This window comes from Xyrauchen texanus, chromosome 28 (assembly GCF_025860055.1).
Source record: "Xyrauchen texanus isolate HMW12.3.18 chromosome 28, RBS_HiC_50CHRs, whole genome shotgun sequence".
NCBI lineage: Eukaryota > Metazoa > Chordata > Actinopteri > Cypriniformes > Catostomidae > Xyrauchen > Xyrauchen texanus.
Window position 1 is genome coordinate 13,025,379 of NC_068303.1, and position 16,900 is coordinate 13,042,278.

A 16,900-nucleotide genomic window follows, 5' to 3' on the forward strand; every position below is an offset into this window, starting at 1 on the left:
TTATAGGTGCTTAGGAATTGTCTTAACTAGAGTTTTACATAGGATGCCTTTTTATTTAATGTGGTGCAATATGAAATACAAATATGGATGTGAGAACCTTTGCTGGGTATGTTTTTTTTTTTGTAAAAATGGAAAAAAATTAAAGATTTATTTCAATAGAAGTATTTCACTCATATAATATTTATGTATAATTTGCCTATATATTATTGCACACTACAGCTAGGTAATTCCAAGACACCTTTTAGAACAGCAGAAGGTCAGCAAGTCTTGTTTACTCTCACTTGATTGTGATTAACTGCCATGCATCTGTTGTATTTTACCAGTCAGTCCCCTAACTATTATGACACAAACATACCTATTAGGGGTGGTTATGCTTATTCAATATATGTGATAGTGACTTGTTGTTTTATTATATTATTGTACAGTATCTGTAGTGAAAGTACTGATATAATACACAATCTCTGTGATTGCATACACCTGCACGTGCACAAAATGTACTTGTGCGTCATTCATAATGAGTTCGGTACTAGATTTGACAACAAATGTACTGCACTGTAGATATGTCACGGAGCCAGATTCCATGGCAAAAAAATCCGTTGAGCTTGAAATGTGGGTCTAATCTAAGTAGTCAACCATTGTTCTTGGCAATTATTTTTTGCTCGTGTTGTGTGTTTTCTGAAAGTTGAAATCCACCTTGATGAAATGATAAAATGTCATATTCTTTCCAAAAGTATTCCTTATTTTAAAGTAAAACAAAAACACATTTGTAATTATATATTTTACATATTATTCAAATTTTAATATAGAAATTAATTTGTATATACTATATTACCTTAAAACAATAGATTAATACATGAAATAAGATTAAGATTAACTATATTACATTAATGTCATGAAAATGTACCTCAGAGTGAGAAACAATTGTGTCCTTACTAACTACTTTTATACAACATAATATTACAGTCTCTAAACTATAATTCTTTTTGTCACTTCTGTAGGATACAAAAAAGAAATCTGAAATATTCCCTGTGTTTTCCATTGGTCAGATAAACATATTGGTTGAGCCTTAAAAGAATGTACTTCATGCAAGCTCATTCAACAACATTTGTGGCATAACTTAGATTACCACAAAAAATTATCTCGACATGTCCTACATCTTTAATAAATAAATAAATTGCAGTTACAGTAAGGCACTTACTATGGAAGTGAATGGGGCCAGTCCATAAATGTTAAAATACTATTTAAAAAGTTTAGCCACAAGACGCAATCACTACACATGTTAACAAGATTTCAGTGTGATACAATCACTTACTAATCTTATCTATGTGAAGTTATATTCAGAATTACAATTACGCCAGTAAATCCCTGATTTTATGGCACTAAAATCATGTCAACATTAGAGGTAGACTGATATATTGGATTGACCATTTATCAGTGCCGAAAGTTTTTGTAACTATCGGTTATTCTATGCCAATAGTTGAAGATATTTTTTTTAATCCCCCGTATTCCTCTGATATTAATGTTTTTTTAAACTGGAGCGAGGGCATGCAAAGAAAAATGTGAATATATGGAAACATCCCTCATCAGCACATCATGTCTCCAATTTCATACATTGTGAATAATAATAATAATATCTAGGCTATAAAAGATATCATTTCAAAATAAGAGTCCCCTGTGTGTTTCAGGCTTGTTTAGTGTTAAAGGTCCCACATTATGCATTATCTAATTCTTTTATTATTATTTTGGGGATTTTGGTTGAAAAATAAACTTTTTATTCATTTTGTACTTTGCTCTATGTCAGAACCGAAAAAGAAAACATAACATTCTATGAATCGATTTTAAAAACTATCAGCCGATTAATCGGTTATCAGCCTCATCTACCAACTTAGTTATCGTATCTGCAAAATCCACTATTGGTGGATTTTTTTTTTTTTTTTTTTATAAATAAGGGACAGGTCGAATACATTTTTTGTGGTAATGAACATTATGCTACAAATGCTCGTGATTGAACTGAAATAGTTTTGAACCTGGAACAGTCCATTAAGCCTTGGTTGGACTTAAACTATAGCCTCTGGTTCCTCTAAAATGTCAACACTAACTTTTTCACAATTGTCTTTGCAAGGCTGAACCACCTCCTCTATTTCACAATTGACTTTGCAAGGCAGAACCACCTCCTCTATTTCAATAACCTCCTCTACCAAATCACGAATTGCCTTCACACAGTCCAGGGGCCTGACTTCATCTTCTGGGTCTGATAAAGATTGAGAATCTGAGTCTTTTCCTGGATCTATTATTGGCTGGTTGTCTGATTCTTTGGAGATGTCTTGAGCAGTATAAAAAACATTTGTCTCTGCATCTTCAATAGATAAACCAGCTGCAATTGGGTACTTGTTTTCCATCACACTAACATCATTAATTTCTTCTCTGTTTGGGACTGGATCATCTGACAAGACAACTATCTTTACAGCACCCCTGCTACTGTCCTCCTCTCCAGCAATGGGTGTTGTGAGCACACACTCTCTATCAGAGCAAGAGGAAGTAGGGTTTGTGGTTTTCATGCATACAGGGCTGATCACTACTGTGTGTCCATTAGCAAAGTTTGAGAAAGCTGCTGCATCACCTCCTTCCTTTGAACTAGAAGGGTTAGGGTCAGGGTACACAATAGGGGCAACAGTGGCTAAAAATTTTGTTGTGGTAGATTTAAGTTCTGGGTTAGTCTCTGCTGAAGTGTCTGTGGAGATGGAGGTTGCTGTATGTTTCAATGTTTCATCTGTCACAAATACATCATCCATACTCTCCTCTAGGATTGTTGTGTTTTCAGCTGCATAACATTTTTCCACGGCAGGCAAAGCTTGGCTCAGTGTGGCACTAGGCTGGTCTTGACTTTCAGTCTTTGGACTTGACTTTTCAAGTGGCTGAACAACCCCATGTATCCTCGGCTCTAGTTCATTGGGGAAGGATTTGTTAGCTGCCAGGCCGTTGGTTAGTAAATGAGAGGGTGGCAGGGCTGTGTGCAGACTTTTTGGGGTGTTTAAGCATCCCGGGCTGCTGGGTGTGGATTCTGGCGGGGTGAAAGACAGGCTGGACAGACTGAAATTGTATCTGCTCTCTGAGAACAGGTTGTACTTCTTTTTGCTGGCTGCCTCCTTGACCACTGCAATCAAACAGTTTCGAGAATTGTATTTTAGGTAAATCTCATATTAATCTTTGTGGTATGAATCTAAACAACTTTGATATACTTCTATATTTTTATATACGGTGGCCCCGAAAATTATTTGGAGCATTTTTGAAACTTAAGTCATATTTAAAAATGTCTGCTCTGAACATCATTGCATTGGATAACAAACTATCAAAGCAAGTGGCATCTGCAAACTCATGATGCAGGATCTTGCCTAGTTACTTTTCTTAAACATTTAAGCTATAAACCAAGGTTAGTTATGTGGATATCATTAACTTGCTTCGACTTTTTTGACAGCGAACAACTGCACAAGTTGAGCCTGAACAAATTTGAACTTCAACTAATTTAAAGTGGTTGTTGTTCCAACTGAAACACTAATTTTGAGTTTCTTATTTGAGAATTGTACTAGAAAACATAGTGATAGTTATACCCAGTGGTTAGTCAGGAAAACTGAATATCTTTTGTTTTATAACTTAGCAAGCTTATTTTTGTGAAAATGTTGAGCTTAAGTGTGTTTGTGCTATATTTACAATAATTACAACTTGGTTTAATATTTTGCTATCTATTGCAATAACATCCATGCATTTTAAAGTACCGTAGTGATTCCCAACTGGGAATACGTGTACCTCAAGGGGTACGTAAGCAGATTCCAGGGGGTATACAAAAATAATAATTTATTTCCATGTTGAACATAACAAAATCACATGTATAGCTTAAAATAAAAATAATAAAATTAAAATATTTTTTTTCCAATTGATCGCAATCTTCATTTGAACAATCCCGATATCAACCTTTTACTCTATCTGAAGTTTGGCACAGAGAAAATTTTACTGTGAGTTGAAGGTAAAAGTTAGTTTTTTACCATCCCATGTTATATGTGTTAACAGATGAAATCCACACAGTCCATTTGTTACTGAATAATGTCTCTTTTAAAGGGATAGTACACCCAAACATTTTAATTCTCTCATTTACTTTCCAGATGTGTATGAATTACTTTCTTCTGCAGAACACAAAGATTTTTAGAAGAATATATCAGCTCTGTAGGTCCATACAAGGCAAGTAAATGGTGGCCAGAACTTTGAAGTTCCAAAAAGCACATAAATGCAGCATAAAGGTAATTATGATAAATCCATATCTTCAGAAGCAATGTGATAGGTGTGGTTGAGAGCAAGAATATTTATGTCTTTTTACTATACATTTCCTTCCCAGTAGGTGGTGATATGTACAAAGAATGTGAATTGCCAAAAACAAAAGAATGTGAAAGTGAAGTTGGAGATTACTAGTAAAAAAAGGACTTAAATATTGATCTGTTTCACTGGAGTCTTATGGATTACTTTTATGCTGCCTTGATGTGTTTTTGGAGCTTCAAAGTTCTGGCCACCATTCACTTGTATTGTGAAGACCTACAAAGCTGTGAGTTTTCTAAACAATTTTGTGTCTTTGACAAAAAATAAAGAAATCTTTGAAAGAAAGTCATACATATCTAGTATGGCATGAGAGTGAGTAAATGATGAGAGAATTGTCATTGAAATATAATTGATTATTATCATTAATATTATTCAATATTAATGATAATGTTAAATTATATAGTTTTGGGTACACATCTTTGGTTTTGTGTCGATGAAGGAGTACGTCAGCCTTTCTGGTAGTGTTGTGGGGGTACTTATGGCAAAAAAGTTGGGAAACACTGTTTTAAAGTATAGCTTATGTGTCCAAATACTTTTGGTGTCACTATATGTGAATTTGCTAACACCATCTTTATGTAAAAAAATAAGTAGTTTTACAGTGCTTTATACTTATAGTGCCTAATACAAATAGCATATTTGTGAGACTCCCAGAGGTCTTGCCATGATCATGTGACATACCCATGTTGACATCCTTTTCCAGTATCTTTTGGAGAATATCCTCGTACACGTTTTCCACACTGATGAAGTTGGAGTAATCAGCAAATATGTACTGCTCAAATTTTGGTAGTTCCTATACATTTTCAAAAAAGACAGTCAATTAAGTGATATGTACAAGAAAGAATAAATGTGGCATACACTTGAATTTGAAGGGGCTCTTATTTTGTTGTTATTTTGTCTGTTGTGATGTTTTTGATTCCAATGTCAGGAAATGTACCTCTTTGGAGGATGGGGCCAAGTGTTCCTTTACGCTTGGTAGAGTGATACTGATCAAAGCATCCTGAAAGATCTTCTTCCTCACTGTGCAACTGTCATAGTCAAATTGCTGTAGGACACAGATAAAGTCAATTAAGTAAGCAATCTGACACATAAGTGTTTGTGTTTGTAAATGAAATGTGATATGTGTACCTTCAGAACCCTGTGTTTGGCCTTTTGCACAGCCAATGGAAAGTTAACAGATGGGTCCTCCAGAGCCTTTCGCAGGAGCAGCTCAAAGGTGTACACTACATTCTCCATCAGCTGAACCAATCACACAACAGACACATTTTAGCCTGGCCCCAAAATCAATCAAAAGTAACAACATGTATAACATCAATTAAGAACAGATTATACTACAAGAAAGGAGTTAAATACTACAGAGGTTGTGTACCTGTTGTATGTCTATTTCTGTGCTGTCCTCCAGACCTCTGGTGGAATAGCTGAAGGTTTGCTGCAGCTCTTGGAAGTGATCTGCCAGTCCACTGACTTTCTCATAACAGTTCTGTAAATTAGCCATTCTCATCCTCAACAGATCCTTCAGGGAAGAGGATATAATTTCATGTTATTACTATATAGACTAACCCTTAATAAAAATATTCATATTTTTGGACAAAGGTTTACATAGAAAATGTTTTTCCTTTTTTAATTTTTTTATTTACAAATAAAAAAGGACAATTAAAATCGTATTCATGTTTACATATATTCAAATATGGCATGTTAAGACGAGTATCACCAGGTTTGACATCAGTAATGCCAAATTGCATTAGTCGTTACGTTGTTATATTATTGTTGCATGTTACGTGACCAATTGCAATGTCGCAAGTTTAAAGTGCAAATAAGATAGAGGACAGGGTGGGATTTTTTTCTGAATTAACTTTGCATGCCCACGCATAAGTGGGGGGTGTTCGCTGTCCTTTTCTGCATATCACGGCGCCGTTTTGTGGTCCGTTCTACATAATGCGGCGGCTCATTGTTGCTCATCATGGCCCATTCGGCACGTTTCGCGGACCACCGGGTAAATGCCTGGTATGTCAGATTACCAGTCCAGCCCTGGAGGGAACACAAAACTAATTGCGAGTGAAAGCAAACTATTCCCGCCCTGTCCTTATGGGGCTATGTTGATAGTGGTACTAAGTTGGAGGAGAAGATTATTAGTGAATAATGACTTACATTTCAGTTTGTTTCTCACACAAAGCTATTGTATGACTTTTGAAGATGGAATAAAGTTCACAAATCATATATAGGCTTATTTTATGGTGCTTTTAGTCCTTTTTTGGAGCTTGACAGCACTATAGGCTGAAAAAAACAGCTTGAACATTCTTCCTAACTTTTGTGTTCCACAGAAGAAATTAAGTCAATAGGGTTTGGAACAACATAAGGGTGAGTAAACATGACAGAATCGTATTTTTGGGGTGAATTAATCTGATTATGTAAAATGCTACCACACATCATGAAGATTTCAAGTTTGTTTCTCCAACCTGTATGAGTTCCATCTTTTGCTCAGCGTCCGGACACAGCTGCTCCATCATGCCCTCGCTCAACTGCCGAGCCTCTGTGAAGCCCAGGCTGATGGGCACCATTACTTCCTCCAGGATGGCTGGCAAGTAAGGCTGCACATGCTCTGTGATATACTTTGTTGCTGGCTCAGTTACCATGGCTACCCAGGTGGGCAGTTGGGTGGAGTAGGATGAGAAAAAACATGTATGTAAGAAATTAGAAATTCTGTTTAACACCCACACACACACTAATACCACGGTTTTCAAACTGGGAGGCGCACCTGCCCAGGGGGACGCCAGAGCATGTCAAGGGGAGGCATGGAGACTGATGATAAATTCAAGTAAAATCAAAAGATACAAAATAAAATAAAATGTATTCTGGATATAACTGAAAATTAATAGCTTAATGGACCATAGTCCAACTTAATAGACCGTAGCTTTGTAGCACTATGATACTATTAAATGTCGTGAACGAATGCATGTCATAGCATATCATCTCAAATATACGCTGATCTATGAAATCTCCCTGCTCTCACTCACTGAGTGTGTGCGCATGCTCAAAGCGTCCTGTGATCTCGCAAATCTATTATAAAGCAATATAGCTTTGCCTCTGTTCATCTGTCCATTGTTACGAGTTCAACATGATATCTGTCGATGTGTCTTCATATGTTTGTGGCAAGTGCTGTTTCACAAAGAGACACTGGCTCATGTGATGCAAGTTTATCACAGATATATGCTAAAACAGTTAAGTAATTTCATTGTAATAAGGGGAAACCTGTATTGTTAATAAAAAAATAATAATGCAGAATACAGTTTCATATTATTAATAGAAATATTTATAGCCGTTAACCAGAGTATGATGTTGTAGAGTGGAGGAGGGCGGGGCCGGGCTGGGACGACACATGCCTGGTCCCCCATCAGGCTGATTGGGGACCGGGCGTTCCAGCCTGGCACCGTCCTCCTCTGCTCTACAGATGTATTACCGAATGACTCAGTCAGGCTGAATTTAAGGTTATTAATCATCATTGGTGAATTGCTCTAACGCTTGAAATATAATGCATTTTGATAATATAACACTAGGGGAAAATACCTGATAAAACTTAAAATAATCGGCCAGAATGTACTGCTATTTTTAGTGGAAGAAAGATATCTTTGACATTTAGCATAGGCTATCTTATTTAATATTTACTTGGCTTTTGTATAGGCTTTTATACAACATTGTATGTATATAAATCTGAAAAGGGGGGGGTTAAGGCGGGCGTGGTCTTGTACATTTTGTCAGGGGGATTGCTGTTTAAGACTTAGAAATCCCAACACTATTAGAAGCCACAGATTACAAAATCGTGAGAGAGAAGCAACAAATACAAAGCTATAAAGTACCACAAATCTAATATTGTCAATCACACACACAGTATGACCTTGAGTACCTCTGAGTTTGCCCTCCAGGAAAGCTCTTGAGCTCGTAATCTGGTCCATATTGGAGCGCATGAGCACCCCCTGCTGTTGTACCATCTCTTTGCATTCCTCCTTCAGTGCATTCAGCTTCTCCATCAGATGGTCTTGCACCAAGTAATAAGCAGCCTCAACCGTCTGCAGGGTGCAAGGGTCAATGATTAATATAAATGTTACATAAGTGTTCTACCAATTATTCTTTGTTTCTTAGTGATGAATCTGACAGTTCATAAACAAAGTTCTGGAATGCAATGTATTTCTGGTATGTTTCTGGTTTGAACACAACAACAAAGGGACATTTTTGGCCTCCCTGGCCTGAAGCTATTTAGGTGTGGGATGTCCCTCCGGGCTTACGTCAAGATCACACACCCCAGTATCAATGGCAAGTCTGGAGAAATTCGAGGCAATAACAGGAGACAATCTTTGCAATATCTAACATGCTTAGTGGAGCAATCTACTGTAGATGTAATGGCTACATAAGGAAATACAGGCATCAGGCAGCAGTTAATATACAGTACAGTATGTAAGCAAGACTTGGCCATTCCATAGAGAGCATTATGCCTGATAATATGGAGTTCAAGACACATACCGCAAACCACACTCTCCTCTTGTCTGCCCTCTTGGATTTCAGACATGGCATCAGTTCCTTCTCCAGATAGGGCATGAAGTCCTCCATCAACAGATTAGCAAGCGCCTGAACACACAGAAATATTACATGTACATGTAGTTCATACCAGTATAATATTTTTTAACATATGTGAGAAGCATTGACAAATGTGGTGTATCGATAGTTAAGTCTAATGATGGCTGTAATACAATTAGGTGAAACTACCCTGTGAAACTCCCTGTGTGTAGAGCATTACTTAGATTCCACACGACTCTCTGCCCTGATGCAACAGTGTGTGTGTGTGAGAGAGAGGTGTGACACTGAGGATATATTCTCCATATAGAGAATACACATGGGACTGAATTTGTATCTCTCTTCCAACAACTGAAATAAAATTCAGATGTGTCCCTTCAATTACACAATAATTCTAATGCTAAAAAAATCTAACATTTAGTTATAAATGTTATTTTGTGGCAGCCTGAGCTTTCACCCAAGGTTTCTTCTTCATCAACAAAATGTATTGTGAAAAGCACTATACAAATAAATTGAATTTGATTTATTTAAGAAAACATATATTCCCTGTTAAAACTACCCAATTATTCAATATATTAAAAAAGCAAGTAAGCAAAAAAGAAAGAAAGAGAAAAAGCAAGAAAAAGAAAGGCAGAACAAAAGTAAACAAAAAGAAAGAACAAATGTAAGCCAAAAGAAAGAACAAAAGCAAACAAGAAAGGAAGAATAAAAGCAAGAAAGAAAGAAATAAAGAAAAGAAAATGGTTCAAGAGCTTGGCTCCATCTATCTTGAAATGATAAGCATTGTCTGTCACATTAAATTACAAAACATTTCATTTAATTTCAGAGTCTTTTGACATGTTTTCAAGGTTTAAAGAAATGACTAGCAGCACAGATGTGAAAGGATACCTACCCGCACATCACTGCCAATGAGCATATCCCATGATTCATACTGGCCTTTTTCCTGCCTATAGAACTGAAGGGCTTTGAGGAAGGCTGTAACCTCACATGTCCTCTTCTTGAGAAAGTCTATTGAACATAATTAAGAAATAGAAAGTGAATTCAGAAGGTAAACAAGAAAGAAATACAGAAGATTTACATAATCAGTGATACCACAATAGCATTCCTTTCATTTTTTTCTCCTTTTCTATTCCCTCCTTTATGTTCAAGTATGCTGATATATTTTCTAAGAAGTGTCATTTACTGAGGCCTGTGTTGGGTAAGGCATAGTAGGACACAACAGCTTTTACTGGGTCATGTGTCACCTTTGTGAGTATTCTAATCGCTCAGTGGTTTCATTACAGAGGAGTTTATACCTTTGTTCTGGTGGCGAATACAATCAGATAAGATGCAGTTGAATTTAGCAAGCTGTTCTTCATTGTGGAAACAGAAATATGAATCCTGACGGTATGGAAGTCTAAGATAAACTGGGAACTGCCCTGGCATGCCTACCACAGGGGGTGCAAAATCATCCTGGACATCTGCAACGAAACACACACAAAAACATCAATTGCACATTACTTAGACCATCTTTTTTACATATAAGACTTGGGAATTAATTATTTACAGTAAACATAAGAGTGTTTGCTGTAATGATTTATAGCACAATTTCTAACACTGCTGAGTTAAAGGGATAGTTTCACCCAAAAATGAAAATTCTCTCATCATTTACCCACCCTCATGCCATCCCAGATGTGTATGACTTTATTTCTTCTGATGAACACAAATGAAGATTTTCAGAAGAATATTTCAGCTCTGTAGGTCCTTACAATGCAAGTGAATTTTGATCAGACCTTTGAGTTCCAAATATCACAAAGGCAGCATAAAAGTAATCCATACTACTCAAGTGGTAAATCTATATATTCAGAAGCGATATGATAAGTATGGGTGAGAATCAGATCAATATTTAAGTCCTTTTTATTATAAATCTCCCCTTTCACATTCTAAAAGTGTAAGAGAAAGTGGAGATTTATGGTAAAAAGGACTTAAATATGTATCTGCTTCTCACATCACTTTTGAAGATATGGACTGGAGTAGTATGGATCACTTTTATGCAGCCTTTATGTGATATTTGGAGCTTCAAATGTCAGATCACCATTCACTTGTATTGTAAGGACCAACAGAGCTGAGATATTCTTCTGAAAATCTTTGTTTGTGTTCTGCAAAATAAAGAAAGTCATACACGTCTGGGAAGGCATGTGGGTGAGTAAAAGATGATAGAATTTTCATTTTTGGGTGAACTTTCCCTTTAATGACAAATGCAAACTCTAATCAGACATTTCTGCATCAACTCAAATGCGTTTATCTGTTCATGTGGGGCTACTCATAATGCGTTGCACGAGCATCCTCAAAGATGCTGGTCCCGTGGATACCAAGAAGTATTGGCATTCACATAATCAATAATGAGCTTGATTCGGAGGTTGCATTTTCCCTCTATGAATAAAATTTTTACACCACTGACGGTTGGGTTTATGGTTGGGGTTTGGGTCAGGGCGTTGGACAGGCATGTGCACACAGACATCAAAGGGGGCTTGAGCTCCTGTCCTTTTTCTTCCTGTAGAGAAAGTGCACTTTTTTCTGGGGTGCTTTTTGAGGTGAGTGGTGATGAACAAAAGACTAAGTTACCAATGCCTTGACTTTACAGCTAATTAGCCAAAAGACAAATATAGTTAACTTGTGTCTTGCTAACATGCATGACTCATGAGCAACTAGCTAATGTAATAAGTTAGCTAAAGTTTAGCTACGGCTATATACCATGGCCATACAGGCTAATGCACTGTACTTAATGGAGACACTACAGGTGAATACATTTAAATTTGTGTCTAATAATGTCATCACAATCGCCACATTGATATGCAAATTAGGCATTAACTAATTAAAATGCGCTAATATGCATACATTTGACAAGGCACCGCAGGCGAATAGGATAAACAAAATAAGTAAAGAATATCACCCATTAAAGCATATGGTGTATTCCAATAATCCCAAATTAATTACGAGTTATTGCCTTGTGCAAAATAAACAAATTATTAGTAAAACTATATCCCTCTCCTTGGTGCAGTCATTTATTCTAAATATAGGCCTATACTAGAAACTAGTAGCATAGAAAACATGCACATTGTGGCATAGTTTCCTTTCCTGTTGCCTGCTCTTGTGATAACCTAGTGAATACTAAAAAAGACCATGTTCTCTGTGTGAACTGATTATTTTGTAGAAATCTGTTGAGTATGATACAATTACGTGAGTGTGAGGGAATTAAAATAAATTGGTAAGGAAGTCAGAGTTGTGTTAATATATTTAATATTTTGTTTAAAAATATTTTATTAATAAATAATTATGAGAAGTGCCCTTTTTTTCCCACTTGAGTCCATGGCCCCCCCAAAATGTCCCTTGCACTGGACTTATAAAATATGTATTACTTTTGACTGTATTACATAATTTACTACTAAAAATACAATTTGCATTTGGTTCCACACTGTGGACATTTCAACCAGAAGGTAAAGTTCACACATGCCCATATGTTCAACTACACTTCCAGCTTCGGTCACTGGGGGCAGTGCTTCGAATTTCCTACTGTCGCTGCATTCACAGTGAGATCATTATGGTAAACTAGGTCTAGCAAATTTAGCATTTTATGTTCACCTCAAATGTTTTCAGCAGATTTGTATTTTTGTTTATTACTCACTGTTAGTGCAAGGGCAACACTGGTCCACCATTTCCATGTACTTCTCTTTTGAAGTCAGAATTGTGCCCCCTGTAGGCAGGACCCTGTAAAGTGCAGGCGCACCTTTCATATATGTCTGCAGGAGAGCAAGTAAGATACTGCAATAAATGTTAAATTGGTTTGTGGTACCCCAAATGTTAATTTCTAGATGGCATAACTCATACCTTGTAGCTCTCGTGGCACTCGATGACATAACTGGCACGCACCACAACAAATCTGTTTTTCCATTTCCTGCTCTCATCAAAGTACAGCACATTCTCTTCAAAAAGCACATGTCCCTCCTCTAGAGGCTTCTGTGTAATTAGGCATAATGAGTCAATATACAGTATATGAACAATGACTGAATGATAGACATGCCTATGTTCTATAGAGTTGTTCTAAATTGATAGAGGACCATTTCTGAGGTTTACGATTCTGTACCCTACCCTTTGTTTGAGGAGCTGTGTGTGATCTTCTTTGCGTTGCTCCAGTTCATCTTGGATCTGGGACAGGAAGGCCAGAGAATATTGTTTTTTATAAATCGGGGCAAACTCCTGAAATTTGACATCCACTTGCCCTACAACACAACACAATGAAGTCATTACACTATTAAAAGAGTACAGAAGTTAAAGTGTTATAAAGAGCCTTATTTATTCCAGCTATTTGGAGATGCAGAATAAGTGCCATGTTTAAATGCTATTATGTTCTGTGACATTCAAAGGTCTTCTAGTTTTAATTTCAATGACCACAGGGTCCCCAGCTTTCAAAGGGAAATGCATTCTGAACAAAACAGCCAACAACAACTTTTACCTTTTCATAAATTACCATGCATATCATGTAATGATATGTATTTTGTGTTTTGGGAACATTATGCATAATTAATTAAGGATGGTCAAATTAGTCCAGTGCTAGACAATCACCTCCATTAACAATTTAAACAAGTCAAACATGAAAGGTCTGATCACCATTCACTTGCATTGTATGGACCCACAGAGGTGAGACATTCTTCTAAAAATCTTTGTTTGTGTTCAGCAGAAGAAAAAAATCATAAACATCTAATACATCTGGGATGGCATGAGGATGAGTAAATGATGAGAGAATTTTCATTTTTGGGTGAACTATCCCTTTAATTCTAAAACGCATGGTTCTGGATGCTGATTGGTCAATACAGCTTTAGTACGTTGCAAAATATGATATCAAAAACACCTGTTCACTGATTTTTTTAATTTTTATTTTGTGAAGTAAATATAGCAGAAAACATTAAGTACTTTCTACATTGATTAAGTTAAAGCGTGAATTTGAAAATATTAAGTCAATTCTACATTTGCACTCAATTCAAACATATAAAAATGAATTCAAGCCAGGCTTGCATAATTAAATAGCTTGCTTGGTGTTCACTGCTTGCAATTTTATTTGCACTGTTTTTACCATTGTGTTGTTATACTTAGTGACCATGATCAAAAAATGTATCTGTTGATTGTTGGCTTTATCATTTGTTTTGGTCTACTTACGCAGCTCTGTATTTTGTAATAGCATGCATTAAGCTTCCCTGGGGAAGGCTTTTATATGTTATGTGGAACATGATTAGTCATGTGTTTATAAGGTAAGTTTAAAACTTGAATCATTCTAATAAAATATTCTTTTAAATTTTACAAAGTTTATTTAAGTACCATGTACTTGAGATTTGTAAGAAATAGTTAGTTTTAACTGAAATATTTCAGTTAAATTTACTTTAAAAAATGAATGTCGTGAAGTAAATTTGAATTCATTTTCTACAATTAAAATGTACTTCGAAAAACTGTGTGCAAAAACATAAAAAAAAGGTCAATCTGACTATTTTTCCCCCCATTGTGCATATGTCTGTTGTGTAGCATCTTTAAAATAACCTGATAACATTAAGGGAAACCAACAAAAGTAATTTTTATGGTTCAGATCAGGTAGAAATATCTCCTTAAGGTATAACTGCACAATGAAAAAAAAAATAATAAATCACAGTGCAGTAGCGGTGTTATAAAAGTGATAGTTACGCAAGGTTGTGGTACAGTATGTTATGAATTACAGTAGTCATGACTAAAGCATTGTTAGGCATAACGCACAGCTCTTTATTATCAAAAATAAAGAATTATATCATAAAATTCTCAAGAGAGACAGAATACCTGAAAGAAAACTCTTACATAAAAGTTACATTTATATTTTTTTTTTCTTTTTTACAGTGCCTGTACAGTGCCTAGGGAAATCTAGAAGTATACCTGAAATAGATGATTTGACACCCAAACCAGAATCTCCTCTCTCAGAGGGTGTTTCAACTTTCTTAAATTCCTCATGTGTACATATTTCAGAAGGTTTGAGATTTTTACATTATGTAACATGCGGCTAAAATTAGATGGCAGTTAAGAGCTATGGCATTCACATCTATCATTATGGAAATTATTTCACAATGGAGTGAAATTAACCAGCAAATCTCTCTTCATTTTCTCTCTCTCGCTCTCTCTCTTTCTCTCATTTTTTTTTTACTTTCACACTCCGCCATTATAAATATCTTAATTTAGTCTTCTTAAAGCAATTATTGTTTTGTGTATAAGAGAGAAAGAGAGAGATTGATTTGTTGTTTTAGATAGAACTCTTGTTTGAGATGTCTTGAATTCTTTAGCTCTTGGTCTATGTGCTCTTATGGCATGACCTGCAGAGCAAGTTCTGTATGAACATACCTCATACCACAACACAGGCATCACACTACACCAATAGTACAAGGTTGACTAGGGAATGTTTGAGAGAGAGAAAAACCTGTGCATGTGTGTGTCTGAGAGAAAATTAAGTGACTATGTTTTCAAACATTAAAGGAACATTCCAGGTTCAATACAAGTTAAGCTTAAATCGACAGCATTTGTTATAATGCTGATTAAAACAAAAATAAATTTTACATTTTTACCTTTAAAAAAACAAGAAGCATAAACAAAGGTTACAGTGGACGTGAAGGGGGCCAGGTTTTGGAGGGCTAAAAGGGAGAAATGTAAAGCATATAATTTTATAAAACCACTCACATTAGTTATTCTGTTAAAACTCAAGTCATATTTTAGCTGTAAAGTTGTTTAAATCATAGTTTTACGGTAATTTTAGGATTTGCGGCATTACGTTGTCATGGCAACGAAGTTGTACAATTGGAAATAACTTCATACAGAAAAGGTTTGCAAGCGATTTTATCGTAGAAAACAATAACATGTTAACATGGATATGGTTTACATCTTGTGGCTATACTTTTGAAACGGTGTATTTTAATGTTTACTAATTGGCCCATTCGCTTCAATAGTAAGTGCCTCACTTTAACCCAGATTTTTGCTTTTTTTAAATAAAAGGAGGGACAGACTGAAATTAAGTTTTGTGGTAATCAACATTATGCCATAATTGCTGTTGATTGAGTTGTATTGAACCCAGAATATTCCTTTAAACAATAAAGAGTTGCTGTGTCTGCAAATTGGAGTACTCTTGGACAATGAGCAGCTGTTTCTTGACCACACACTCTGTTTTCCAACACCTTATGTGAGAAATCACACATGCTTTCAACACCAATTGAGTTTAGTCATTCTCAGGAACCAGTGCCATTTGTCCTTGACTTAATACTGATAAATTGCAGGATACTCAGCCTGTGTATGTTGTAAACGTTGTAAAATACGTTGTATTTATAATGTTTGTTTTTCATGAGAAAATCTGTCTATTTGAATGTCCCCATTCATCACTAATACATTTTAATGAGTTATTTAGAATACATACATATATATCCTTTAGAGAGGTCAATTCCTTGTGAATGACTGAGGAACAACAATATGTAATGGATAAAATTATCCAGAGAAGCCTTAATCCATTAAGGAAAACAGAACATCCAGAAAAACAAAACTTCACTAACGCCCATTGCTGCTCATTCTACAAACTCTTTATTTTTTCAATAAATATTAAAACCACTAACAGGCATTCTACATAGCCTACCTTTTATGTAGTTGGATTTATTTTCATCCAGAAGACTGGACGATGCTCCCATACTGGCCCGCTTAGTTCAGGTAAGTGCTACTGTGCTCAGGTGAAGATGAATTCAATACTGAAACAGATTCAGTCAAGTCGCTGATATTTCACAAGTGTGGGAGTCGTGCGAATGAAACAGCTGCACAGAGACACTCTGGTTGCCTCTCAAAACTAGAGAGCTGTCTATCTAGACAGCATTCTGGTCTTGGTAGGCTGCTCACAAGGTATTTTTGACACACCCCTTAACATACTAAAAACTATGCAGTTCAAAACTCA

The 16,900-nt window shown here is 35.9% G+C and overlaps 1 protein-coding gene across 3 annotated transcripts; it reads right to left on the bottom strand.

Moving 5' to 3' along the window:
* Positions 1-898: 898 nt before the first annotated feature.
* Positions 899-16,821, bottom strand: LOC127622122 (protein Niban 1-like). Of its 3 annotated transcripts, none has more exons than XM_052096060.1 (14): positions 16,592-16,821; positions 13,057-13,187; positions 12,796-12,921; positions 12,593-12,707; positions 10,224-10,388; positions 9,821-9,936; positions 8,878-8,982; positions 8,264-8,426; positions 6,819-6,997; positions 5,732-5,875; positions 5,491-5,601; positions 5,300-5,407; positions 5,044-5,155; positions 899-3,154 (listed from the first exon to the last, which is right to left on the bottom strand). In XM_052096060.1, exons 1-14 carry the CDS (start codon positions 16,641-16,643, stop codon positions 2,058-2,060), a joined length of 2,724 nt encoding a protein of 907 aa, XP_051952020.1. In that variant the 5' UTR covers positions 16,644-16,821; the 3' UTR covers positions 899-2,057. The 3 variants fall into 3 exon arrangements, with proteins under 3 accessions (XP_051952020.1, XP_051952019.1, XP_051952021.1); XM_052096059.1 differs by having other exon boundaries at positions 12,796-12,924; XM_052096061.1 differs by lacking the exons at positions 13,057-13,187; positions 16,592-16,821 and having other exon boundaries at positions 12,593-12,675; positions 12,796-12,904.
* Between the last annotated feature and the right edge of the window lie 79 nt (positions 16,822-16,900).

Excerpts from the sequence above, each read along its gene's own strand:
- LOC127622122 (XM_052096059.1), bottom strand. The coding sequence starts at position 16,643 with ATGGGAGCATCGTCCAGTCTTCTGGATGAAAATAAATCCAACTACATA. Across the intron at positions 8,983-9,820 it reads TCATTGGCAGTGATGTGCGG|GCGCTTGCTAATCTGTTGAT; the intron begins GTAGGTATCCTT and ends CTGTGTGTTCAG. Across the intron at positions 5,408-5,490 it reads CCAAACACAGGGTTCTGAAG|CAATTTGACTATGACAGTTG; the intron begins GTACACATATCA and ends TGTGTCCTACAG.